The sequence below is a fragment of the Crocodylus siamensis genome, chromosome 5 (genome assembly GCF_052110815.1).
Source record: "Crocodylus siamensis isolate JL-2025a chromosome 5, ASM5211081v1, whole genome shotgun sequence".
NCBI classification, from domain to species: Eukaryota; Metazoa; Chordata; order Crocodylia; family Crocodylidae; genus Crocodylus; species Crocodylus siamensis.
In genome coordinates, this window is record NC_143399.1 from 35,639,758 (window position 1) to 35,665,521 (window position 25,764).

Here is a 25,764-nt window from a genome sequence, read left to right on the forward strand (position 1 = left end):
AATCTCTTGTTCTGGAGTTAATTGGCTTGATACCTCCTGAAACTGGTTGCCATCCTTACGTGAGGCCTCCTGAACTCAGTGGTGTTCTCAATTGAAGCTCCAGAAGTAGAATAAATGGTATATACCTCCCTAATCTCTTAGCATGGTTTAAAGAGCTTAAGCTACTCCAAGCCCTTAAAGCAGTTCAGAGGAATGTACAGTTCAAATCTCAATTAAATCCACAAAATAAGCCAAACGTTAAGCATTGTACTTCAGCCATTTTTTAATTGTCTGAACAGAGTATTTCTTAGTGGAACATATAAAAAGATCCTCCCCGCAGGCATAATTCTCAAATGCTGGCCAACTTTGCTGTAATTTATCTTTGGTCTATGATCAAGAACTTGTTGGAGAAAGTTACGAAAGAGTGGAGCTAGAATGAAAGTCAAGTCTAAACATCAAGCAATAACAGAGGCTCTGATAATGCAGGAGAGCATAACTGTTTAATTCTTAAAATGTTAAGGCTTTGGTCTTTAAACACAGCAGCATCCTTCAGAGTGACTGGTGACCTTTTGAGAACACACCCTCCATTCCTAAATACTGGCTCAAGAGAAGATCAATTCCAGGGGCATTTGAAAAGTATCAGATGTTAGTAAATAATTTAAGTTTTAAACTTTACCCCTGCATAGTTTATATTCCTGAATCTTAAAACCTGGGATTATATGTAAAAGGAAATAGAAATGCTTTAACAATAAGGTTCTAAAATAGCCCTTTAAACACCTTTCTTTAAGGATGATGCAAGGCCATGCAGTTACAAGACCACATGATAGTACCTAGCCAATGTGCACTTTAGCAAAGAATAAATCAGTACACTTCCTAAGTTTAATTATTTTAACATTTTAGTATTTTGTTAGTAGCTCACAAACTGAAAATATTTATTTTTCTATGTAATAAACCCAGTTATTCAAGAGCTGATTGTATAGTCCTCATACCTTTCCACTGATTTCCATGAGCGACTGTAAGCTAGAGTACATTAAAATCTCATATAAGCAACTTGTTTAGCAGCAATTTAAGTCATAGAAAATAAACACTTATCTATGGATTGCTAAACAATTTCTGCAAATGGATTGATCTTTCCTCCCCACCCTCACAGCCCAATCACAAATAATTAAAGTTCTAATCCTGCAAAAGTGTGCGCATATGAGTAAGCATTGACCAAACTGAGGCCTAAAGCACCATGCAATTAATTACTCTCTGAAAGATTAAATACATACTGGCCATGTCTATAGGAGATGCTGACTGCACAGTAGCCCAATACGAATGCGCAGTAGCATCACATGGCACAAACCATGATATGACACTAATGCACAGTAGTACTAGGCTACTGTGCAATGGTGTCATAAAAAAGGCATTCATTGGTGCTACTGCACCGTAACTCAGGTTATTTATACAAATACTGAATGACTGTGCAGTCAGCACCCCGTGTAAATGTGGCCAGTGTGCATGTGTACTAATACCATAATCTTCAAGACCGCTGCCCAGAACTAACAATCCTCCTTCTGTAAGACAATAAATGAAAGTTATATTTTTTTTCTCCACATTGGGTAGGTGAAACAGAGTAAAAAAACCCTGGCCACACTAAAAATCAAGAGAACTAGAATATCAACTGCTGGTCCAAGATTTCAGCCTGTGCCACGTATTACGCAGTATTACACAGCTTGGCAATAACATTCCTTTTACTACCTTTCACTTCTGAGGATGGTTAAAGTTTATAAAAATATCCGTAAAATACTCTGTAGCCTCTTCCAAAACCTCAAGTGGAATCTATCAGTGAAGATAGACCTGTAGAAGTCAAAAGTCCCTGAGTCCTCGTTCTCTGCTGGAACACACCACCATACGTCTCACCATAAACAAGGCATACAAAAGCACTTAGTCTTTTTTAGACTTCAGCTCAATTTAAAATTAAGAATGAAAGTGACCCTTACTAATATTAATTACAACTATGAATCTAAATAAAAAACAACAGACACCAAAATTTAATTTCTTTTCTGGAGGGCCTCACCTCCTGAGGTTACATAATTATCAAAATAGCAGTCCAGCTGCCTTCTTAACTCTTAAAGTCAGAAAACAGCACTATCAAAGCTGGTCAAAAGTAACCTCAAACAACATGATTTCTAGAAAAAAGTGTTCTCTGATCTCCTTTCCCAATTGTTTCTTGCTATATATCAAGAGAGACAGGAACAAATCCTTAGTGATATTGTTGAGGATGCGAATTGGTGCAGTATTCTCTCACAGAAAGAATCCACTTTGAATTTAGTTTATACTGCCTCATTCAAAATAGATGCTTGGAAACAGTAAGGGCCTTGTTACCTGGTAATTTGAGGAGGCTTCTGGAGCTCTTAACTCCTGGATTGGCTGCACACTAACACCTTAACTGACTTAAAGCCCTCATTATTTTGCTTAAAGTTAAACCACTCCAAGGAAGTATCATCTCTAATCCACCTAATTTTGCTCCTGTTCCATTAAGGTGTGGCCACTCCAAACAGCTATTCTGCCGAAACTGAAGTACTCCAGCAGCGGCCCCTCCTGAGTCAAGATGAGTGGGGATGTCAGGGTGCAGCAGGTCAAGACACAATGACTCTTCCCTGCTGCTCCAGCTGGGCAGAACTAGCACCGCAGTCCTGGAGCACCCAGCTGCTGCAGTGGTCCCTGACTGGATTGTTGCTCCGAATTCCCAAGCCAGACTTGAACTGCAGTGCCTGTGGTGGGTGGCAGGCTGATGCTTTCCCCTCCTGCTGACCTGAAGTTTATCTTGTGCCCAGCCCTGTGCCCTGCTGCAGCATATCCCCGACCTGGTGCCTATAGCCCCAGGACCTGGACACATGCCCCGGCGTGGCCAGGTAGCTGGAACAGACTGGAGCTCAGCACCTACAGCACAGCAGCCCCCAGGCAGTTCCTACTGACACTGCATTCTGCCGGGCTGTGCAAGCTCCAGCGACCAGCTCCCCACACCTGGCGCACCCAGAAGTGGCTATGGTTGGCAGGTTTCTGTAGCCCCTGAACCTCTCCATACCAGCCAGGCAGCTCCAGACACAAATTGTGGGGCTTGGCATTGTTTGTCTAAACCGAGCCTATACAGAGCAGGTGGGGAGGCTTCGCTGCTCACAAACACCTCCTAAGCCTGGCAGGATGGGAGAGAGAAGGCCCATCCTTATACCACCTCCCTCCCCACAAAGCACGTTCCCAGACTGCTGGCCTTCAGCAGAGCAAGTGAGCTCCAAGGCTGCAGCAGGAGCAGCAAGCCTGGGGAGGTGGGTACAGGGATGGGACTTCCCGCCACCACCAGGCTTGAAAGGCAGCTGTGAGCCATGCAGCCTCCCGCCTGCTCTGTGCCTCCCGCTTGCTCTGTGCAGCCCTAGCGAGGATGGGCAATGCTAGGTCCATGCCCAGAGTTGCCTGGCTACTATGGAGGGTTCAGAGCTTCAGGCACCTGCCAACTGGAGCCACTGCCAGGTGAGCCAGGAAGTGGGAAGCCAGTGGCCAGGCTCTACATAGCCCAGCAGAGTGAGGTGGACAGTTCCTATTGACCCTGTGCTTGGGTTGCCATGCTGCAGCCTCCAAGCTCCACCCTGCTCCAGCCACCTGGCTCCACTGGAGCATGTATCTGGGTTCTGAGGACCCGATCCTTTTTTTTCTTCTGGAGCTCACCTCACTACATCACCTCCACTAAGGCTGCTGGCCAGCAGGGTGCCACCTAACTTCTGGAAAGAATCAAGCCCCTTGGAGCTCAGGTAGTGCCTGCCTGGCTGGCAGCAGTCCGGACAGGGGCAGTATGGGAGAGTGGGCACCGGAGGAAAGAAAGTATTGGGCCCCTCAAAGCTCAAGCAATGAGCCAGTTCTGCCCCTAGCTCCTAATCTTAGCCCTGCTCACCAGCTTCTAGTGGCAAATGGCAATTGTGCAGGTGAAGGACAGTCAGATGGTTTTTCGTCTTAAGATGTGACTGCTCCACTAAGCCAAACAACACTAAGCTGATTAGAGCTGATTTGGCTTATAGCATAAGATGTAACAAGGCCCTGAAAGAGACATTTTCTTACAAATCATGTGATAAACAGTCTAATACGTTGCACTCCACTTTTTCTCCTATAACTTGTAAAAGAACATTGAAAAAAAGCTACATTTTACTATACTCCATGGTTTTCATATCCAAACAGCTCTCTATCTATATTTATTGTGACTACATAACTATTTCCACATAACTTGTATTCTAAGAAATAGAAATGTTCAGTGATTTTAAAAAGCAATTGTGCAAGGGAGAGGCATGAGGGGGAAGCAAGACATTAATATAATTTTGACCGACATATATGCAGTAGCAGGTGAAACCTCTATTCAACACACATCATTTTTAATAGTTAGGTTTTTGACTCCATGTTGTTTCCCAGTTGCACTTGTTACCGTGGTAACTGCATCACAACATACACCCTGGTAAATCACAAATACAAGATGTGTAACAATTTTTTTCCCATTTTAACATTTAACAGTCAGGATCCATTTTCTTCTCTGATTTGATTATAACATATTTAAAAGTGAAGCTAATAGTTATGAAAAGATGTGGAGCAGCATAAAGAAAATATACCACATTTGAGTTGCCATTTTTGTGTTATATAATACACACAACAAATATTTTCCAATTAGGGAGTTTTATCTGCAGTATGAACAGATGACCAGTCATTGTTCAGAAACACAAAAGGGCATACATCGTTCTTGCATATTTCCATTTTAAACCACATTCCTGCTTTACTGCAATTTCATCTTTTATCTCAGTTAGCAGAATAGTCTTTCTTTTTATTATAACTTGTATTTTCATTATTTTCTTGTAATACATCAAAGTATAAGTTCTTCATACTAATTCCATGCAAAAAAAAGTCTAAAATTGGTTTTATGCTCAATGTAGTTTTCAATAAATACGGTTCTCTGGGGCAAACTTGTATACTGTGAATGAGAATAACCACACAACTTCCATTAGTAACAAGACATATTGCATGCCTATATCATGCAACTGATGAAATACTCCTATAAGTGAAGCTACACACACAAGTAAGCAGGTTCAGGTCCTATTTATGTTACTGATAAAACCTGAGACTATATTTTGTTGCATTTATTTTTAAATTTTCATCATTTAGAATTAAGTGTTGTGAAATTCCTTTTGGCTGTACATACTGTTATTTTATGTCCAAAAATATCTTACTCTCAAGAATATTATTTTTCTTGTATCTTAAATATCAAAGATAGGTCCTGGCTTACATGAGTAATTAAGATGCAAGTGCCAAAAATCAATACTATTTACAAATCTGACTTCATTATTGTAGGTACCAACTATGGATATATTTTAAGAGTTATTACAAACAAACAGTATGTAAAGCAGATAATATAAAAATTGCCATTCTGAAAATTTTAGGATCAGTAAAATTATGCAATATCACTGTATTCTGTTAGGAGCTCTGATACTAATGCATCACTTTAAATAAACTTAAAAAACAATGTGATGAGGTCATTTTGGATTTTTCTTCCTGTCTTGCAGTTTTAGTATCAATCATTATGCCAGCACTACACTTTTTAAATCGATTTCTAAAGATTTTTGAAGAAAAATGGCAGATTTTTAGCAAAATCAATCAAAGCCATAATCCCAGCCTATTAATCATGGCATTAAGACAAAAAAGAGACACGAATGAAGTTTTAACAGATATTACTTGCATTTGGTTTCTAAACAGTAATATTTCACCATTATATCTATCATATCCTTGACAAGTGTTTAATCCATTTCTTTAATGTAAGCCCTTCATCTTGCAGTAAATGTTACATTTTTACATACAAGGAGAAAAGCCATTAGAGAAAAAAAGCATATCCCTTTGGCTTCTAAGACTCAGCCATTCAACATAAAGCCAGGGTAAACTGAGTTTGATGTCATTAGCCTAATCACCCAAATGAGTAGAGTAGACCAAAAAAATATATGGTTTTACCTTTTGCAGGTTCAAACACTAGTGAAATCAAAGTGCATCAGTTTCTTTTTAGTGGCAGAAGAGAAAAGAGGTTCAAAGCAAAAAGGCAGCTGCACAGGACTCCAAAAGTGCCCCAAGTAGCTTACCAGCAGCTGCATTAAATGAGGCACACAGAGTAGCAGGAGTACCGCTGCAGACACAGCCATTGGCCACAAACACTGAAACGTATGAGGCCTCTGAACTGTAGTACAGAAGAAGCCTGATTGAGGGAAAGAGGATTGCTCCCCTTGCCCTATATTTGGTTTGTGGCCTTGTCTCAGGTTTTGTGATGACCAGATTTTACCCTTTTCCTATAAACATCATCTGCAAAGGGGATATTTTATATGACATTATGGCTGAACGGCAAAAAATATACAGAAATGTGTAATTTTAATACCAGCGGGCATAATTCAGAGGGCCTTTTTTTTTGTCCAAAGCTCATGCATTTGGCACAGTGTCTCAATGGCCTCTGCAAAAGCTAATAAAATGAAGCAGCTTCTCCAGCCCTTTTTTCCTTCCTGTGCAGAAAAGCATGCAACCATCACAAGTTTGCTACTAACTGCAAGGCTCTTCCCCTCTCCTCCAACTTCCAATCTCCTGATGAATGGTACCTGAATAAAGCTGTGCAAATAATGGATGTTTGGCGCAGAAACTAAAAACTGAAGAGTTTTACAAAACTGGTTCATATTTACTTAACATTAATTTCTCTTATTCAGTAAAATTTAAAAAACATCCCCCCAGAAAGACTCTAAAAACAATTTAAAAAATAATAAATAATAATAAAAAGTCAGGCAATTTTTGGTTTATATGATAAATATCAGCTGCTACATACCTCAGTAGCAAACTGCTGCAGTCCACCAATATTAATTGGTCCCTCCTCTGTGGCATACAGATTGCAACCACCTACGCAAAGATCTGAGGTTGGGCATACCATTCCACATGTCAGGCCAAGTGGATTGTCAGAAAAAATCATTTTGGCAGCTCCATAATAGTTCTGCATGAAAACAAAAATTAGTAATAATGTCATATCTAACAGAAGTGGAGATTCAAGAAACAACATTGTTCTGGTACAGGACCAGTGCACATCAAGACGCTAAACAATCTGATGGCATTTAAATATACAAACCTGTCATATATACATAGTAACAAATATTATTTCAAAGAAATTGGTAATGAAGTAAAAAAGGTATGTCACAATGTCAAGCTATTACTATTCTATTAACAAAAATATTTTTTTTTTTTACAATAAATCTCAGATACTGTACTAGGATTGTGTGAAGGGCATTTTCTACATAGTTAAAAAACAACTAGGTTTCATTATGTTAGTCATTTAGTTTAGTTTGGTATTTATGAGGTATATGAGAATTTGTTCCCATTTTCGTTTTTCCCCAGAATTATTGAGGGGGTTCTTTTATAACTTCAACTTTGAGTTAACAGAAAGAATGACAACAATAATACCCTTTGAAACATTTACAGATGTATTAAAACAGTCCTTGAGATAACTCATCCCTGTGGTCTTACAAGTTGGTGCACTGAATCTCTGCCCGAGTCCTATTTCTACACGACACACTATGGTAAATTTGTCATCTTCTAAAGCAAAGGTTGTCAGCTGGGGGTCTGCATACCTCCAGGGGGACTTGGAAAGGCCCTAGGGGGTGTGCACAGGGATGGAGCACCGCCGCCTCCCAGGAGTCAGGGCTAGGTTGGGGCAAGGGCAGTGGCTCCCCTCTGTTGGCTGCACAGGCACTGCCTGGCTGGATGCTGGGGGTGGGGGGGAGCTCTACACAGTGGTCACTGTCACCAACACCCCACATCCAGCCATGTGCCACCCCCTCACTCCACGTCTGGCCACCTTATTAAAAAAAGGTTGAAAACCCCTGTTCTAAAGTGTAGTCATTTCAAAGTGCACATGAATATTAAATTATAAGGGAATTTCTTCCTGATAACTAGTCAGATACTATGCCCTCCACGGCAGCTGTCGATCCACCTGATGCTTACAAAGCATTGGTTACTCTTCAGCTTTTCAACAAAACATAGTTGATCTAATATTTAATCTTGTAGAATTATCTCCTCTTTTGGCCATAAGTGCATATACAAGTACAAAGCAATTCCTGTATAGCAGGCACTCTGTTGTAGTTAGTAATTATACATTAACTGTTTTTGTGCATGATCACATAGTTCTGACATAGGAAGCCAGAACGTGTACAATTTGCACCTGGAATTTGTTTTTCTGCATTATACATGTCAAAAATCAGTACTGCGTCTCAGTATGGCACACAAAGTACATCTACTGAAAAGTTAAAAATGGCTAACTACTGATTCATTACTTTTGAAGTCATCTTTACCAATCCTCAGAGTGACAAAATAACCGGATTTTACTATACTAAAAACAGCTCACTCAATGAATAACATATTGTACAATATGCAGTCTAAATATCTGAAAGAGGCATTAGTGATCACTAAAGAATAGGGACCAACTAAATTGTGGCAAGATGAAGACATTTTTATGGGTCACTCATGGCACATGGAGCCAATATCATGGTCTTGTCATGGGGAGTCCACCCCCCCGCCTCTAATTGGTCAAGGGACTTTGGTGACCCTGCCCTTTGCCACTAATTGGCCAAGAGGCCTATCACTCATCTTCAGACTGAAATACTGCATCTGGCTTCTTAAAAGATGGTACCAATACCTTTCTGCTTTCCTGACTAGCTCCTTCAATGCATGTATGCCACTAGCTAAGTCTCTTAGTGGTTTTCTCAAACCACATGCTCTATGGCTGCAGGGATTGCTGCACTTTCTTTATATTCTGGTAAACTTTGGGTGGGATTAGGAGGTGCAATTCCAAGCAAAACTGCACAAAATGCTATTTTCCATGGTGATTACAAAAATCACAAAACCATGATTTAAGTATATTCCTACTAAAGAAGTACCAGATTGACAAACTTACAGGTCAAAGTGTTCCATTTAACCATATAAAAAGACTAGCACATGCAGTATCCCTGAAAACTTTCCATAAGGCTTCAAAGTACCTCAACCTGGTGCTAGAAGAACCACCTCCAGAAGTAAAATTGGAGTTTAGGTGAAACACTTACCATTCCTTTGGCCTCTGCCTGAAAATGAGAAAGCCAATTAGCACCAATTCTACCACTGCCATCAAGAGTTCCAACTAGTCCCATTTGAAGAATTTGGTTGAGACATTTAAATACAGATCCTGTTACTATCTGCTAAGTATTTAGATCAAAGGCGGACAATTATTTTGGGCAGAGGGACGCTTACTGAGTTTTGGCAAGCTGTCGAGTGCCACATGATAGGCAGCCAGGGGCAGATAACTATTAATTTTCTAGATTTTTTAGGGGCCCCATGGGCCAGACAGAATGGCCTGGCGAACTGCATCCAGCCCCCAGGCTGCACTTTGCCCACTCCTGATTTAGCTGGTCTGTAATGTTTCTCATAACTGTGCATTACTGACATATGAAAAGATAAGAGGGGAGCAAGAAGTGTGGGGGAGGGAGGAGAGATGAAAGGAAGAACACTGGACAAGGAATCTCCTTGGAAAATTAAAGCAGGGACTGGGAACAAAGCAAAGAACTTGAATTTTCTACCACGAACTGCTGGCTGGGGAATTGGCTCCGTGGTCAGACCCAGAGGGTGGTGGTTGACGGAAGTCAATCGTCATGGTGCCTTGTGACCAATGGGGTCCCCCAGGGCTCTGTCCTTGGAGCTATATTGTTCAACATCTTCATTAATGATGTGGATACTGAAGCCAGAAGCGGACTGGCCAAGTTCGCTGATAATACCAAACTCTGGGGTAAAGTATCCACACCTGAGGACAGGAGGGCAATCCAGGCTGACCTGGACAGGCTCAGGATATGTGCAGATGAGAACCTGATGGTGTTTAACACTGAAAAATGCAAGGTTCTCCACCTTGGAAGGAAAAACCTGCAGCATCCTTATAGGCTTGGCAGTGCTACGCTGGCTAGCACTATGGATTAAAGGGACTTGGGGGTCATGATTGACCACAAAATGAATATGAGCCTTCAAGGTGATGCTGCAGCTAGTAAAGTGAGCAAAACACTGGCTTGAATCCATAGATGCTTCAAGCAAATCCCAAGACGTCATTCTCCCATTGTACTTGGCCTTGGTGAGGCCGCAGCTGGAGTACTGCGTCCAGTTTGGGGCTCCACAATTCAAAAAGGATGTGCACAAGCTTGAGAGAATCCAGAGGAGAGCCACACGCATGATCCGAGGTCAGGAAAACAGACCTTACAATGACAGGCTGAGAGCCATGGGGCTCTTCAGCCTGAAAAAGCGCTGGCTCAGGGATGATCTGGTGGCCACCTATAAGTTTATCAGGGCTGTTCACCAGGATCTGGGGGAACGTTTGTTCACCAGAGCACCTCAAGGGATGACAAGGTCAAATGGTTATAAATTCCTGCAAGACCTTTTCAGGCTGGACATAAGGAAGAATTTCTTTACTGTCCAAGCCCCCAAGGTCTGGAACAGCCTGCCGCTAGAGGGTGATTCAAGCACCTACACTGATGCCTTCAAGATAAATTTGGATGCTTGTCTTGCTGGGATCCTATGACCCCAGCTGACTTCCTACCCCTAGGGCAGGGGGCTTGATTCGATGATCTTCTGAGGTCCCTTCCAGCCCTCACGTCGATGAAATTTTAACACAGCACAGGGTAAGTTGCTCTACAGCAGCACATAAAATTAATAAAAACAACGTTTTAGGTATATGAAGTAATAGAAGTCATAGCAGGGAGTTAGGCAACTTGCAGGTCTGAACAAATTTCATTTTAACACTCATTATTTTAGAGACTCCTTGCTGAAAACCAACAAAGCTACTTAATAGTCATTGAAGTACTAATTGTCGACTACAAACATTTTTGACAAGAAAGAAAAAAGCTTTAATAAAAAAAGTAGGCAATTCTGTGGTTTTGTGATGGCTTTATTCCTACTTTCCTCTTTGTTATTCTATTTTTCTAGCAAATAGATCTCATATTATTTGAAAGAATACACTTTTCTAAACTTGACAAAATGGGATGACAATGTTTTAATTTTACTATAGTGCTCTATGAACCTGTAAGTAATAGTGGTACCAAACTGCAGTAATAAGATACTTTGTGTATGCAAGAAAGGTTTAATCAAACACTTATGGACATCTGTGTAACTAAATCTGAAAGTGGCATCCCTTAAAACCAGGCTAATTTTACTTTAGATAAAGAATTCTCTCAGAATTGGCTGCCTTTCCTAAGACCTTCCTACACTAACTATAATAAATAGCTTTTATATTGAAAATACTGATGTTTCCCAAACACTTACTAATATTCATTCCAACTCCCAATGAAACTAATTGGAATCTTAACCATGATGATGTTACATAATGCTAATAGCAATTATTGTTATGTTACCAAGGACAAAATGCAATCAAATAGAAGCAAACATGACACAGCAAGGTGATAGATAAATAGTATGCATTAACAAGAGGCCCAGGACTGAGAAAAGCCATGACTGAGAGAAGACTTACCTTAATAACATCGTATGGTTACTCATAGGCTATTGAACAGCATAATAAAGAAATAGTTTCCTTGTTTGCAGCATTTTTAGATACGCAAAAAAAATTTGACTCAGCTATCTGGTTTCTTGTAGACGTCAGAGATGAAGCAGGCTGGTACTCAAATGCTTTTGATTTTTTTAATAAAATAAATGTCTGCTCATGTCTTTGTTTATAGAATCCCTTTTCCTGGGCACTTCCACAGAAAGAAATTAATCTAACTGGATAGGTTGTTTTGTGGTTTTTCCCCGTCAAAATGTCAATAAATACTATACTAGTAACACAGAAAACAGACACAAGCCTTAAACAGACATCAATAATCAGTAGAAAATGGCAAAGGAGGATCTCTTCATGTATCACTTGGAAGTATTACATAATTTGCATGCAAATGAGAATGTTTTTTACGTGAAAAAAGCTATTAAAACATGTAGGATTGATACTGTGAGACTAGAAGAAATTGCATTTACTATCAGGAAATGCTTATGGCATCTATTCTTTCATCCAGTTTACACACACTTTATATTAATTCCACAAAGATCATGACTTTGTGATAATGTAGTTTTCTCAAATTCAACAAAGCAACTGAATGTTTGTGTTCTATGTCCAAAGAACAAAAACATTAACTTACCTAGGATGTGGGGATAGAGAAGGGGAAAAAAGCAGAAGTAGACAAGAGAGGAAAAGCAATTAATTTTTCTCATTATGGTACAATTTGTAAAAACTCACATAGCTATAAAAATTATAGGAAAATTACTTACTTTCATCTGCCCTCTACCCATATCTATGTTTTTGGGTTTTGGTTAGATTTTTAAAAACAAACCAAGATGCATTAGGTAAACCATTGTTTCAAACAGAGTGACCAAAGAGTGGCAACTGAAAAATCTGCATTGAAGCAGAAGTATCAGAGCTTATAAATGAAATCTATGCACATTGCTTCATATTTGGAAAACAAAAAAAAATAAAATAAAACTCATCCTCCTCCACCAAAATATCTTCCAACACAGAAAGAACAAAACATAACAGCAACATGCCAAATCACAGATATTTTACATTATGATGCTGATGATTTTTAATCAATTCAGAAATCTTTCAAATCATTTGACTTATGTCATCATAACAGGACTGTAATTTCACACAGTGTCACTATCTTTTTATGAAAAAGAATGGAAAGAATATCTTGTACTGTCATTTTGTTCTTTGTAGTCTAGAAAGTGAGAGATTCCTTAATTGACATAGTGTCACTGCAACAGTCTATTCTACATAATTATACTATGGCAACTGAAACCAGCTGTCAGCCATTCCATTACACTAAGTACAAATAGACATCTCAAGAAAAGTCACCGTTTCAAGTACATCAATTTAACACCATTACTACTCTTTCTTTTAAATGTTTTTGTACTTAGTGACCTGAAAAATACAGAGATTAACAGGAAAAGCTGAATAAAACAGTACGTTAAAAAATTTAGGGGCCCACGTACTGCTTAAGGATTCATTTTCATGCATATCTGTATGTAATTATTATGCAATTATCAAGCAACTTACTAACTTTTACAATCTACTCCTTTTATTAGCAGTATCACATTTATAGTACTGTATACCTGAACTCTGACTTATGATTTCTGCTCTCTTCCTGATAGCACGTAGCTGTCCTTTGTGATGTTATTCAAGTAACTTTGGTATAAGAAGCTGTTATATTCCTTTCCATTCTCCTAACCAATCACAGTCCTATCTCTTTCCCTTCCCCATCTCCTTTCCAAAAATGCTAGTGCTCCTGCAGTTTCCTGTCTACCATCTTTCTGCTCCTCTCCCCTCCACATTCTTCTTCCCTCCCACATATTTCTCTTCTCTTTCCATTATCAGCATTCTACACGTTTGTACTGTATATTAGATATAGATACAAGATGCTGTATATTATAGACATACACAATATCTTTCTGGCCCCTCAGTCTCCTGAACCTCATCTTCTTTTTTCCTCAATCCCTCCCACACTCTGCCCCATATTCTAAGCTTGCTGTCCCTCCTTTGCACCCCATTTCACTTTTCCTTTAGCTGCTTCCTACCCCCAACCTCCCCTACACTCTCCAAGCCTCCCTCTTGCATATCATATCCCCCAGCACTCTCCCAATCTCTTCCTGGACTCCCTGCCTGCCACATTCCTCCATGTCTGCACACATTCCTGCCAAGATAACAAAGTGCAAATGTCTTTCAAGAGGGTAGATTAGATTCAGTATCATTGAAAAATATAGACGCTGGTAGCCATCTTTGTCACCAGAAGACCCATTTCCACTTTGGGAAAGGATGACCACCCTGATTTAGAGCAATTTCATTTCATTACATTCAAAATAATGGGAGAGGGTGGCTCTTTTGAATAAGGTAAAGTTTGCAGGGTTGATGGCAGAAATCATGTAATCCTGGAAAAGATTAATAAAAGCCACAAAATGATGTAAGATTTGAGATAAAAACCAAGAGCTAGCAACACTGGGCTGCAGTGATTCTAAGTGTGACTTCAACTTTGATACAATTTTAAAAGAAAAAAAAAAAGTAACCTGTATACAACAATTCCGCCTCCTCAGACTATAAACAGAAGGGGTTGCTTATTAGGGCTTTGCAAAGCTTCGGTCCCTGATTCAATTTGGCAGAGATTTAGCCTGATTTGGTGGCCAAATCTCTGAATCTGAGTCAAAATCAGAAGACCCTTTAATTTCTCCATATCGAATCAGAACACTTTGAATCAATTCAGACAGATTTGGAAATTTGGACATAGACATAGCTTTAAATGTTTTTTCTACGTACCTCAAAATAGCAGGCAGCTAGTGAATGCTGCGATGCTGGTGCAGAGGGAGCATCCCACAGGAGTGCAAGGAGCTCCCCAGCACACTCAGCAGCAGACCCGGAAGTAGTCCAGAAGCACTTTCAGTCCATTTCCAGGCCTGCCAGGGAGCACGCCAGGAATCAAATCAGGGACAGTGATCCAAATCAACAAATGTAATCACTGTCCCCAATTCGGGCCAAATCTGAACTGAATACAGCCCATTTCGCACACCCCTATTGCTTATTGCGCACAAGCCATACAAACACAGGATAGTATCTGCTGACTACTAATGCTACACCTCAAACATGGGCATGTCAGAGCAACTAGTAACACTAAGCTATAGTTAATGAGCAGCTCTAAGGCTGCCTCAATGAGCAGTTCAAAGGCAAGTAAACTAAGCCAATGCAGGGTGAAGTAGTTTTCTGTTGGACTGCTTTCTCTGACAGCAGAGTTTTATTCAGAATAAAGGAGGGTGGACACGAAAGTCTGAGATTCATGACGTGCCAATAAACACTGAGAGTTGCTTCTGGGTAGCTTGAAGATGAACCATCAATGTAAAGCTCTCCAACGAATCCTTTCACAGTGGAGCGTTGCTTCTGGGGGTCCATTCTGCCATTCCCCTTTGAGCAGCAGAAGCACAAAACACACAAGTACAGGTACTAAAATCCTAAAACCACTCTTGCTAATCTGCCAGAGATAATAAGACAAAATATCACTTTCTCCTGTAGCACGGAAGTACTTAGAAGATTTTATTTGAAATGAAGAGATCACAAATACCTGACATGCTTAAGCTGAACAATATTTTCTGAAGGCAAGGATTGTGTTTCAAACAGCAAAGCTAAATGTAAATAGTCTCTCAAAAACAGTTCAGAGCTAACATGCTTGTTTGTCATCATTTGGTGTTAAAAGAAACAAACTAGTATTCACAGTATGATGAATCTAAAGTTATGTCTCACCTATTGAGAGATACAATTGCAAACAGTCTGTATGAACGCTACTGAGAAAAGCTGACTGGGAAGACACAATAGAATAGATTGTACCTTTGGAAAGTGGAGCTGTAATCCAGTTTGTATGGAAAGAAAGAATGGAAGTTGTGGTCTAAACTCTACTGAATCACAGATGCCTAACACAATACAGCACAAGTGACATCCTTTTCTCAAAGAGGCCCAAGGCTCATTGAGCCTGGCAATTCAATTACCCTCTCAACCCAGAAAGAGCCCCCCCCCTCCTGAGTTGAGGTCTACTGGCAGAGCAGCATGGAACAGCCTACATTGTACATGGCCTGTAAATATCTAAAAAGCCTCAGGCTTTAGAGAACAAGAATCTCTGACCTTTTATGATTGCTACAGTAGTTTTTCAACAAAACCTACTATGTACAATGGAGTCCTTAAATGCCTGACAAAAGAATACATTTTCAATACACTACTGTCTAAACAGCATATGTTTATAATGAAACTTGTTGAAACGAATACCTGAGTGTTATATCACTCACCACTTACTGAGAGAATACAGACAAGATGGACAGGCAACCTGTTTGTATTATATTAATGCTACTTTTTCCCACGCCCCACCCCTGGCTTTTCCTTCTCCTAACACATCTCTGCCTTTGAAATTTAAAGCAATCTGGAAACACTCTTAGCCAAGGAACTACCTGCAGATCTAAAGAAGTCTAGAACTTTATTCAGGTATGAGAGCAAGACTGTCTATTGGGGCTGAGGCAAAGACATTCACATAGAAGTAAGGGAATCTGCTAGGTTAAAAAAGCAGTTTTCTATGGTGACTGAAAAGAGTGGTGGGGGGAACTGAGAAGGGGAAAAGGTTGAGGTAAGGATTCAGATTTCCAGGGTTTTTCAATACCAAATACCTGAGTCTTTTGAGCTTCCTTTCACTTTTCAGAATCTATTTTGCCAAGAAATTAGCAGAAATCTTCATAAAGTATCAGAGTCAAAACAGTTCCGTTTACAAGATCCATGCGATGGAAAATATTAGCCCTGATTTAAGTGTAGTAAATGAAAATAATTCTCATTGAAAAGCGGAATTTTAGAGAAAACTAATTTTAAACAAAGAACTTGATACTGTCATGTCTTCCTTTTTGTGGAAGCAGACAACTTAAGCAACACAAATTTCAATGAAAGACTCAATAACTTTCTATTTTTTTAATAAAAGATTAGAAAAAAATAAATTATGAAAAAATGAGCAAACAAATACTAGATCCACTTCAAACTTTCCAAAAAGGAAATTCTGACATTTCATTTTCTTTTCCCAAAGGAGGGAGAGACATATTGAAGAAGTCTAGAGAAGACTGCGACATTGTGTGAAGACTCTGGCTTCTTCAATCACAGTCCACATTTCAGAGAGAGGTGAAAGAAAGAAGCTTTTCTTGGCCAGATTGGCTGACCTGATTGACAGAGCTTGAGACTAAGATTGCATGGGGACAGCAGACAACCACCAGTGCAAGTCCAGGAAGTGACAAGTACATAAACAGCAGGTCAGGTAACACAATGGAACTTACCCCAGGCCAAGGATGGGACTAAGTGCACAAAGAAGCCCAGGGCTTCCAATAGCAAGCTTAGCTGTCTGTATACAAATGCCAGGGGTGTGAGGAACAAACAGGAGGAACTGGCCCTTCTGCTAAGCAATAACAAATACAATCTCATAGGGATAACGGAGACTTGGTGGGACTCCACCTATGACTGGACCACAGGTATAGATGGCTATACCTTGTACAGGAGGGACCGTGTCAGGAGGAAGGGCAGGGGTGTAGCTCTATCTCAAGGAGCAGTACACTTCCCTACAAGTAGACATCAAGGAGGGCGACTTGAAACTGTCTGGGTTAGAATACGGGGAGAACATGATGAAGGGGGTATAACTGTAGAAGTCTATTACAGACCGTCTTACCAGGAGGAAGTGCTTGACCACAAATTCTCTAGAGAACTAGCAGAGGCTGCACACTCTTGGTGCATGGTCATCATAGGTGATTTCAATCACCCTGACATCTCATGGGAAAGGCATTCGGCCCAATCTGACTGGTCGCAAAGCTCCATCACTTGCATTGACAAGCTCTATTTGACTCAAGTAGTCTATGGGCTGACAAAGGGTAAGGTGCTGCTGGATTTGGTTCTGGCCAAAGGGGATGACCTAGTAAGTGACCTGAGGATCAAAGGGAAGCTTGGCGACAGTGATCACAAGTTGATCACTTTCTCTACCCATCACAAAGCTGGCAAATCAGTCAGCAATGCAGAAATTCTTGACTTTACGAAAGCTGACTTACAAACTCAGGAGGTTGGTTGTCGAGGCCCTGAAAGATCATGATCTGACAGGGAGGGGAGTCCATGATGAGTGGTTGCTCCTTAGAGACACAATCCTAAAAATGTAAGAGAAGCCCATTCCAGCCTGTAGGAAAGGTAGTAAAAGGGCTGGGAGACCCCTTTGGCTCAATAGGGGACTCACGGACCTCCTTAATCTTCAAAGAGAAACTTATAAGGGTTGGAAGAAGGGAAATACCTCTAAGTAAGATTATGTATCACTGGCTTACCAGAAAAGCCAAGGCTGAAACAGCTCAAACTGGCTATGGGAATCAAGGACAATAAAAAGTTCTTCTTCAGATACATTAAGTCAAAAGAAAAATAAGGACAACACTGGACCCCTGCTGAACCAAACAGGACAGCTGACAACCGACACCCAGGAAAAACCTAATCTCCTCTATAATTAGTTTGTGTTGGTTTTCCACCAGCCCAAGAGGAACACCCTGCCTGACAGGACACAGGATTACCAGGGTAAGGTCGACCATACACCTACAACTGGTGAAGACCTTGTGAGGAAACACCTTGAGAGGCTGGACATCCACAAGTCAGTGGGCCTGGATGGAATGCATCCAAGAGTGCTAAAAGAGTTGACTGACATCATAGTACAGCCAATGGCAAGGAAATTTGAGAACCTGTGGTGCTCCGAAGAGGTTCCTAAAGATTGGAAGGGGGCCAACATGGTGCCTATCTTCAAGAAGGGAAGGTAGGAAAACCCAGGGAACTACAGGCCAATCAGTTTGACCTCAATCCCTGGAAAGATCTTGGAAAAAAATATTAAAGAATCCATCAACAGCAGGCTAATGGAAGGCATCATTCTGAGAAATAGCCAGCAGCTTTATTACAGGTAGGTCATGCCTGACCAACCTCATTTCCTTCTATGAACAGGTGATGCGTTACCTGGACTGGGGAGGAGAGGCTGATGTCATTTACTTGGATTTTGAAAAAGCCTTTAACGTGGTCTCCCATGATGTCCTCATGGTAAAATTGGGGAGCTTCAGCCTCAACAACCTTATGGTCCGATGGTTGGGGAACTGGCTCCGTGGCCAGATCCAGAGAATAACTGTTGATGGAACCGAGTCAACATGGTGCATTGTGACCAGTGGCATCCCACAGGGCTCAGTTCTTGGACCAGTACTCTTTAATATATTTATAAGCAATCTGGATTCGGGTGTCAGAAGTGGATTGGCTAGGTTTGCAGATGACTCCAAATTATGGGGAAGTGCAGTCGCTCTAGAGGTCAGGCTGGGGATTCAGGCTGACCTGGACAGGCTTGCAAGGTGGGCAGATGAAAACCTGATGACATTGAACATAAAGAAATGCAAGGTGCTTCACCTTGGGAGAAAGAACCCACCTCATACCTATAGGCTTGGTAGTGCTACACTCCCTATCACCATGACCAAAAGAGACTGGGGGGTCATGACTGAACACAAGATAAATATGAGCCACCAATATGATGCTGCAGCCAGCAAAGCAAATAAAAACCTGGCTTGCATCTACTGATGTGTCTCAAGCAAAAGCCAAGATGTTATCCTTGGTAAGGCCACAGCTGGAGTACTGCATCCAATTCTGGGTCCCACACTTTAAAAAGGACATGGAGAAGCTTGAGAGTCCAGAGGAAAGCCACGTGCATGATCAAAGGTCAAAAGAGTAGGCATTATGAGGAGAGGCTGAGAGGTGTGGGACTGTTCAATCTGGAGAAGCATAGGCTCAGGCAGGACTTGGTGGCAGCCTATAAGTACATAAGGGGTGTGCATCAGGAACTGGGAGAACATCTGTTCAGCAGAGCAACCCAAGAGAAGACAAAGTCAAATGGTCACAAACTGCTGGAAGACCATTTTAGACTCTACATAAGAAAAAACTTCTTCATTGTTCCGAGTCTCCAGAGTCTGGAATAGACTCCCCCCAGAAGCGGTGCAAGCACCTACTCTGGACACATTCAAGAAGCTTTTGGATGATTTGCTTGCTGGGGTCCTCTGACCTAAGCTGACTTTCTGCCCTTTGGGCAGGGGGCTGGACTCAATGATCTCACAAGGTCCCTCCAGCCCCAATGTCTATGAAATCTATTAAAGCAAGGGAGGTGCAGTGGTTAATTTTTAAAAGCTTTAAAACCATACTACATTCAGCTCACCTGTAAATGCACACACAAAAAGTAGAATGAACTAGGGGACATGATAAGAGTCAAAAGTTGGGATGTGTCACTGTCTTTCCACATGACCTTTTTATATATCCCTTCACCTTTCTATGCTTCTGTTTCTATTCCTCTTTCTGTCCTGCCCCTTAGGGTACAAACTCTATACAGTTCGTAGTGACATGCATTCCTGAATTCACTTGAGGCATCTAGACCGTGCTGTATCAGAAATCACTATACACACGTGTGCACATAGTCAATTGGTAGAAAACAATAGGAGACTGGAAGAATGGCAACTAAAGACTAGGACTTGTAACTTGGTCACAGAAGCATATTTGGGCTACGGGGTGTTGCTGGGGGGCATACTTTTTATAACAGATTTGGGGAGTTTAATCAGAGAATTTGCAATTTTTTGTCAGAGAATTTGTTATTTTTTAAATCAGAGAAAACCAAGATCCCTGCTGATCAGTCAAGATAAGGCATCCACTGAAGACAGTTGATTTCCTTGGAAGCTGGCTCAGGCATGAAAGAGGACAGAAACACAGTGGCAGACATTGTCAGGAAAAGGACTGAAAAGAAAAACTTGCTATGGACTCTGGGCTCTCCTGCACTAGGCAGCCACCACTTGGGCAATCTCTAGCTTTGTTCCACCTCACAATCTTTTTACATTAACATAGTTAACAAGTGCTCAATTTCATCCATGCTGGCTGGGGTATGGGAGCACAACCTAAAGCACCATGCAACTTCAAGGAACTATGCCCCAGTCTGTAAAACTCAATATTCAGTTCTCTCACATTTGTTCTGGCATCAGCATCAGATACCAAGTTCCTTGTCTGCTGCCTCTCACTGTAAAAATGATTACTCCTAAAAGGGATACTGGAGCTATGGACTGAATATTCTTACAGCCAGGCTAAGCTGACAATTTAGTAACTGCGGAGTCATCAGAGGATTTCAGTTTTCCCCTGAGGAACACTGACACTCCTGAGAGAATGAAATTCTGCCACTAGTCTCTTCCAAAGCAGGATTTCCTGGTAAATAGCAGCTGGTCAGTAACTGGCTACTTGCCTCTACTGTAAACACAGACTTAATGTATGTAGTTTCTAATACCTTTTTAGAGATCCCATTACACAGCCACACAGAACTAACAATTAAAAGGCCAAAAACAGAAGAAATGTCTTGTTTTCTGGCAACCTGGATCAAATCTTTTCCCCCTTTTCCAGCCCAGCAACCAAACTGAAAAGTCCTTTACTTACCCAGATCTAGTTCCAAGACTGAGCAAAAACTACTCTTTGTTTGAGATAGGGTGACCTTTCTTTAAGAAGGGGGCAACCTCCTTCCTTTGGGCTACACTGTAGGCCTATCAGCCTCCAACTCCAGATTCATCTTGAAACAGGGTAAATCACAGTAAATCCCTGAAGTTGTGCTTCACTTGTAGCAGGCTTCCCTCAAGGCTCCTTTCTACCCTAGGGAACCTATCTGCAGAACTCTGGCTTCCTGGCTGCCTATACAGGTGCTCCAAGGTAGGAGGAAGTGTTTTAATTAGAGTAATTCCTGGGCAGCCTCTCTAATTAAAACAGCTCACCATCAAGTATATTAAGCCCCTCTGCAAATTTCAAAATGGCCATCCATGGCCGTTTTGAAATCCATAGGGGGCTTAATACACATGACAGTGAGGTGACACTGGAGTGTTCCAATTAGAATAAGGAGCAGACTATTAATAGAGTCTGTTCCAACATGTTAGCACCTCTATAGCACATCTACTAAAAAGGGTTGTGCCTTGAAATAGGTTTGGTTGGTCCTAGACCTCAGTTCCCCTAAAGCAGTGGTCACCAACCAGTTGATCTCAATTGACTGTCGATCATGGAGCCTCTGAAAATCACTCTCAGTCTGTCAGAGGCTCCACGATGAGGAGCGGCTGGACACACGTGGCTGGACTGAGCCATGCCTCATGCCACCCAGGCTGGGCTGGGTGAATGGAGTCAGAGCCTGGGCAGCTTGTCCAGGAGGCAGGCGGGGCAGGGATTGGGGGCGGTAGATCCTGGGATGCCAAAAAGTGATCTTCAACATAAAAGGGTTGGAGACCACTGCCCTAAAGGGAAACAAGTTAAACTGCTACTATATTCGATTTGCTTTAGGTTTTCTAAGCAAATAAAAAACAGAGTTAAGACAGAGAGCAGCAATTTCATTACAGCTTTCTATCTTCTCCATTTCACAATGCTTGAAAGAGGTAATAAGAAGCAATATGCTGCAAAGGAGGATAGCATGGCTGGAAACAGATGCCTGCATTCATGAAAATAAATGCTGCATTGATACAACACAGATTATGTAACAGAGAAGTCTATATGCAGATGCCGGGCAGAGTGCCAATCACTGTAAACCACATCAATGTGTAGTTATGTTATAATTGATGAGTGTGTCGTAATATCTTGTTTTGTTACAATGTTTCTTGTTAAGGTATAGAATTTACTGTTACTGTTTCTGTTGCTATTCACATAATACCCACTGTGCACCAAAAATATTGTAGTTAATTCATGGCTGCTGCAGCCCACTTTTTCTTCCATTTCACTTATAGAGATCCCCACATCCCTGCCTGACAGAATAGGTTGGTGACATGGGATACATGAGACAGGAGCAGCTGGTTACCTATATATCCTCGACAGGAAAGTCCAACCATCTGAGCAGATTCTGAGTCTGGTTTCAGAGAGAGCAAATCAGGATGCAGGGAAGGGCTTAACATAAAAAGGTAGCTTTTAAAAGGTGAGCAACAATATATGCTCAAACTCAGAATGTCCCCCACAGTCTAGTTATTGTAGACATCGCTCTTTATGTTGGCTTTGCAGTCATCATTAAACATTGGTATTTTCAACTCTCACATATCCACAGGCAACAGAGCAACTTTCAAGTGTCATTGTTATTTTTATAATAGCAAAATATTTTTCCTCCATTAACAAGTTTTCAAAAGGCACTCCACCTTCAAAAATGGATTCTATTTATTATTGTAATATTTTACTGCTATTACTTGGTTTTGTGACTAAGAACCAAAAAAAACCTATTTACATGAACCATTATAATGAAAAACATTCATCCCTGACATGAGCACTGTCATGCCACCAAGTTTCAGCCCAAAGCAAATTTAAACAAGAAAATAATAATCATTTCCTAAAAAGATTTATTCTTTAATAGGAGAAAAAGCCCTCTAACTATAGTGTCTCAGTCAGGTAGCAACTGAGTGAATTCATTACACTGAAGTGTTTATAGTTTTGTCAATAGTATTAATTGATGAAAACCATCCAAAACAAACGCCTCATAGAGAAAGAAATTTGCTGAAGAGATTTATTGTAAACACTGCCTATGTATGTACAGTACCTCCACAGAACAGCAGCAACAAGAATAATTAAAAATTAAGAATATGATAAGTTTTATAATACTTGTTCTAAACAACATTTTATTAAAGTCTACAAAAGTCAGGCTTGTAATTCAATCATACAAAAGAAATGCAAGCAACTGCGGTTCTTAGCCTTTCATTTACTACTGTAAGCCTACTTTTACCTTGTTTGCAATACTGGTGATAAATGACTTGATGTCCAAATTAGTTGGGCAGCTCTTCTGACAGGGGGCATCTGCACACTTTAAGCATCTGGGGGCATAAAAGTAAATAGGTTAAGATGGTATATATTGCAAATGCTACCAATAGCATATGCAATATGACATCCAAGCCTGCCTTACATATCTATAAGAGCAAGATTACAACTCAGCATACAGACCCAAAGATATTACTGACCTTATACACTTCATCCTCACACACAACAATTTCACTTTTAATAACCAACACTTCCTCCAAACTATGGGCACAGCTATGGGCACCAAAATGGCCTCACAATATGCCAACCTTTTTATGAGCCACCTGAAAGAGGAAGTCCTCAAGGAACGCACCATCAAACCCTTGCTATATGTAAGATATATCAATGACATCTTCGTCATTTGGATGGAAAACTTGCAATCTCTGAGTTCCATCAGAAATTCAACAATCACCATCCCTCCATCCAACTCTCTCTTGAATACTCCAGCACCAACATCTCCTTTTTAGACATAATGATCAGCATCCATAATGGCAAAATACAGACTTCATTATACAAGAAACCCACAGACCAACATACAGCACGGAACCAGCAATCACCCTAAACACACCAAAAAAGTTGTGATATACAGCCAAGCCCTCATATACCACCAAATCTGCATTGAGGAGAACACCCTGGATTGCCACCTCAACAATCTTAAAAAGGCTTTCACCCAACAGAGAGATAGACTGCATATTTGAAAGAGCCACGCAGATACCACAGGAAAAATCACTGCAGTACAGAAGAAACCCCCCCACAAATTGCACACCACTGGTTATGAGCTATCACCCCTCCCTCAAACCCATACAGAAAATCCTCAAACAACTGCAGCCCATACTAGAAAGAGACCCTGTTCTTAAAGAGATCTTCCCAGAACCACCCATCCTAGCCTTCAAACAAGCACCAAACCTCGCCAACCTCATCACCAGACGCAAACTTGCTCAAGTCCAGAACACACCAAAAGGATCCAGACCATGCATGACAAGGAATGAAAAACCTGCCAACACATCTCTACCACCCCCACAATTACTACACCCCACAACAGAGCCACAGGCATTCCCAGGTCTTACAGCTGCACCTCCAGAAATGTAATATCTCTCATCCAATGCACCAAATGCCCTGATGGAAAATACATAGGAGAGACCAAACAACAACTGTGCACCAGAATGAACATGTACCAGAAATCCGTCAAAAACAGGAATACCCAGTTACCTGTGGGGGCACATTTCTCACAAGAAAATCACTCTCTCTTCAATCTCTCAGTCCTGATCCTCAAAGGAAACTCACAAAACTCTTGCCAGAGATGAGCCTATGAACTCCACCTCATCAACCTCCTGGATACTAAAAATCATGGACTAAATAGGGCCAAGGAAGTGATCCTCCCCCTCTATGCCGCACTGGTCAGGCCACAGCTGGAGTACTGTATTCAGTTCTGGGCGCCGCACTTCAAGAGGGATGCGGACAACATTGAGAGGGTCCAGAGGAGGGCCACCCACATGATCCAGGGACAGCAGGGCAGACCCTACAAAGAGAGGCTATGGGACCTGAACCTGTTCAGCCTTCACAAGAGAAGGCTGAGGGGGGACCTGGTGGCCATCTATAAACTCACTAGGGGGACCAGCAGGGTTTGAGAGAGAACTTGTTCCCTCTAGCGTCCCACGGGGTAACAAGGAATAACGACCACAAGTTGTTAGAGAGTAGGTTTAGACTAGACATCCAAAGGTACTACTTCATAGTCAGCGGGGCTAGGATCTGGAACCAACTTCCAAGGGAAGTGGTGATGGCTCCTACCCTGGGGGTCTTTAAGAGGAGGCTTGACGTCTACCTGGCTGGGGTCATTTGAGCCCGGTTTTCTCTCCTGCCCAGGGCAGGGGGTCGGACTTGATCTGCAAGGTCCCTTCCGACCCTACTTCTATGAATCTACAAAATATAGACATTGGATTTATGACATTATAACCTGCCTGACATCCAACTCCCCAGGTACTTCTCCACTATTCACCCCCCTTCTCTCCTCCCAACCCAGCCTGTCTCTCACCCATTGACTCCTCAATCTACATATTCACTGACTGCCTGTCTTTTATGCAGCCCAGCCCAGCCTCTGGCTGCTTTACTTTTCATTCCATCCAGGAAGAGCACACACCAACTGCTGAAACTTCCTCAGCCTGACAGAGGGTTTTTAAACCCAAAAACTTGCTTTTAAAAAAATGTTTTTCCAACTATTTAGGTTGGTCTAATAAAATATATCAGATTCACCCAAAGAACCTTGTCTACCAATAGCATAACCCTTTTTAAGCACACATGACAGAAGATGATCTGAAAACCAATAATACTTT

General features: G+C 41.3%; 1 protein-coding gene across 5 annotated transcripts in view; it reads right to left on the reverse strand.

The window, feature by feature from the left end:
• DPYD (dihydropyrimidine dehydrogenase) overlaps positions 1 to 25,764 on the reverse strand; it is a 685,692-nt gene that overhangs the window by 473,493 nt on the left and 186,435 nt on the right. For 4 of the 5 annotated variants that reach the window (XM_090050053.1, XM_090050052.1, XM_090050055.1 and 1 more), the window contains 2 exons: positions 23,364 to 23,451; positions 6,845 to 7,006 (listed from right to left, as the gene is read on the reverse strand). In XM_090050053.1, coding sequence (XP_089906179.1) covers positions 6,845 to 7,006; positions 23,364 to 23,451 — 250 coding nt within the window. The remainder of the gene's footprint in view (positions 1 to 6,844; positions 7,007 to 23,363; positions 23,452 to 25,764) is intronic. The other variant, XM_090050057.1, reaches the window with a different exon arrangement.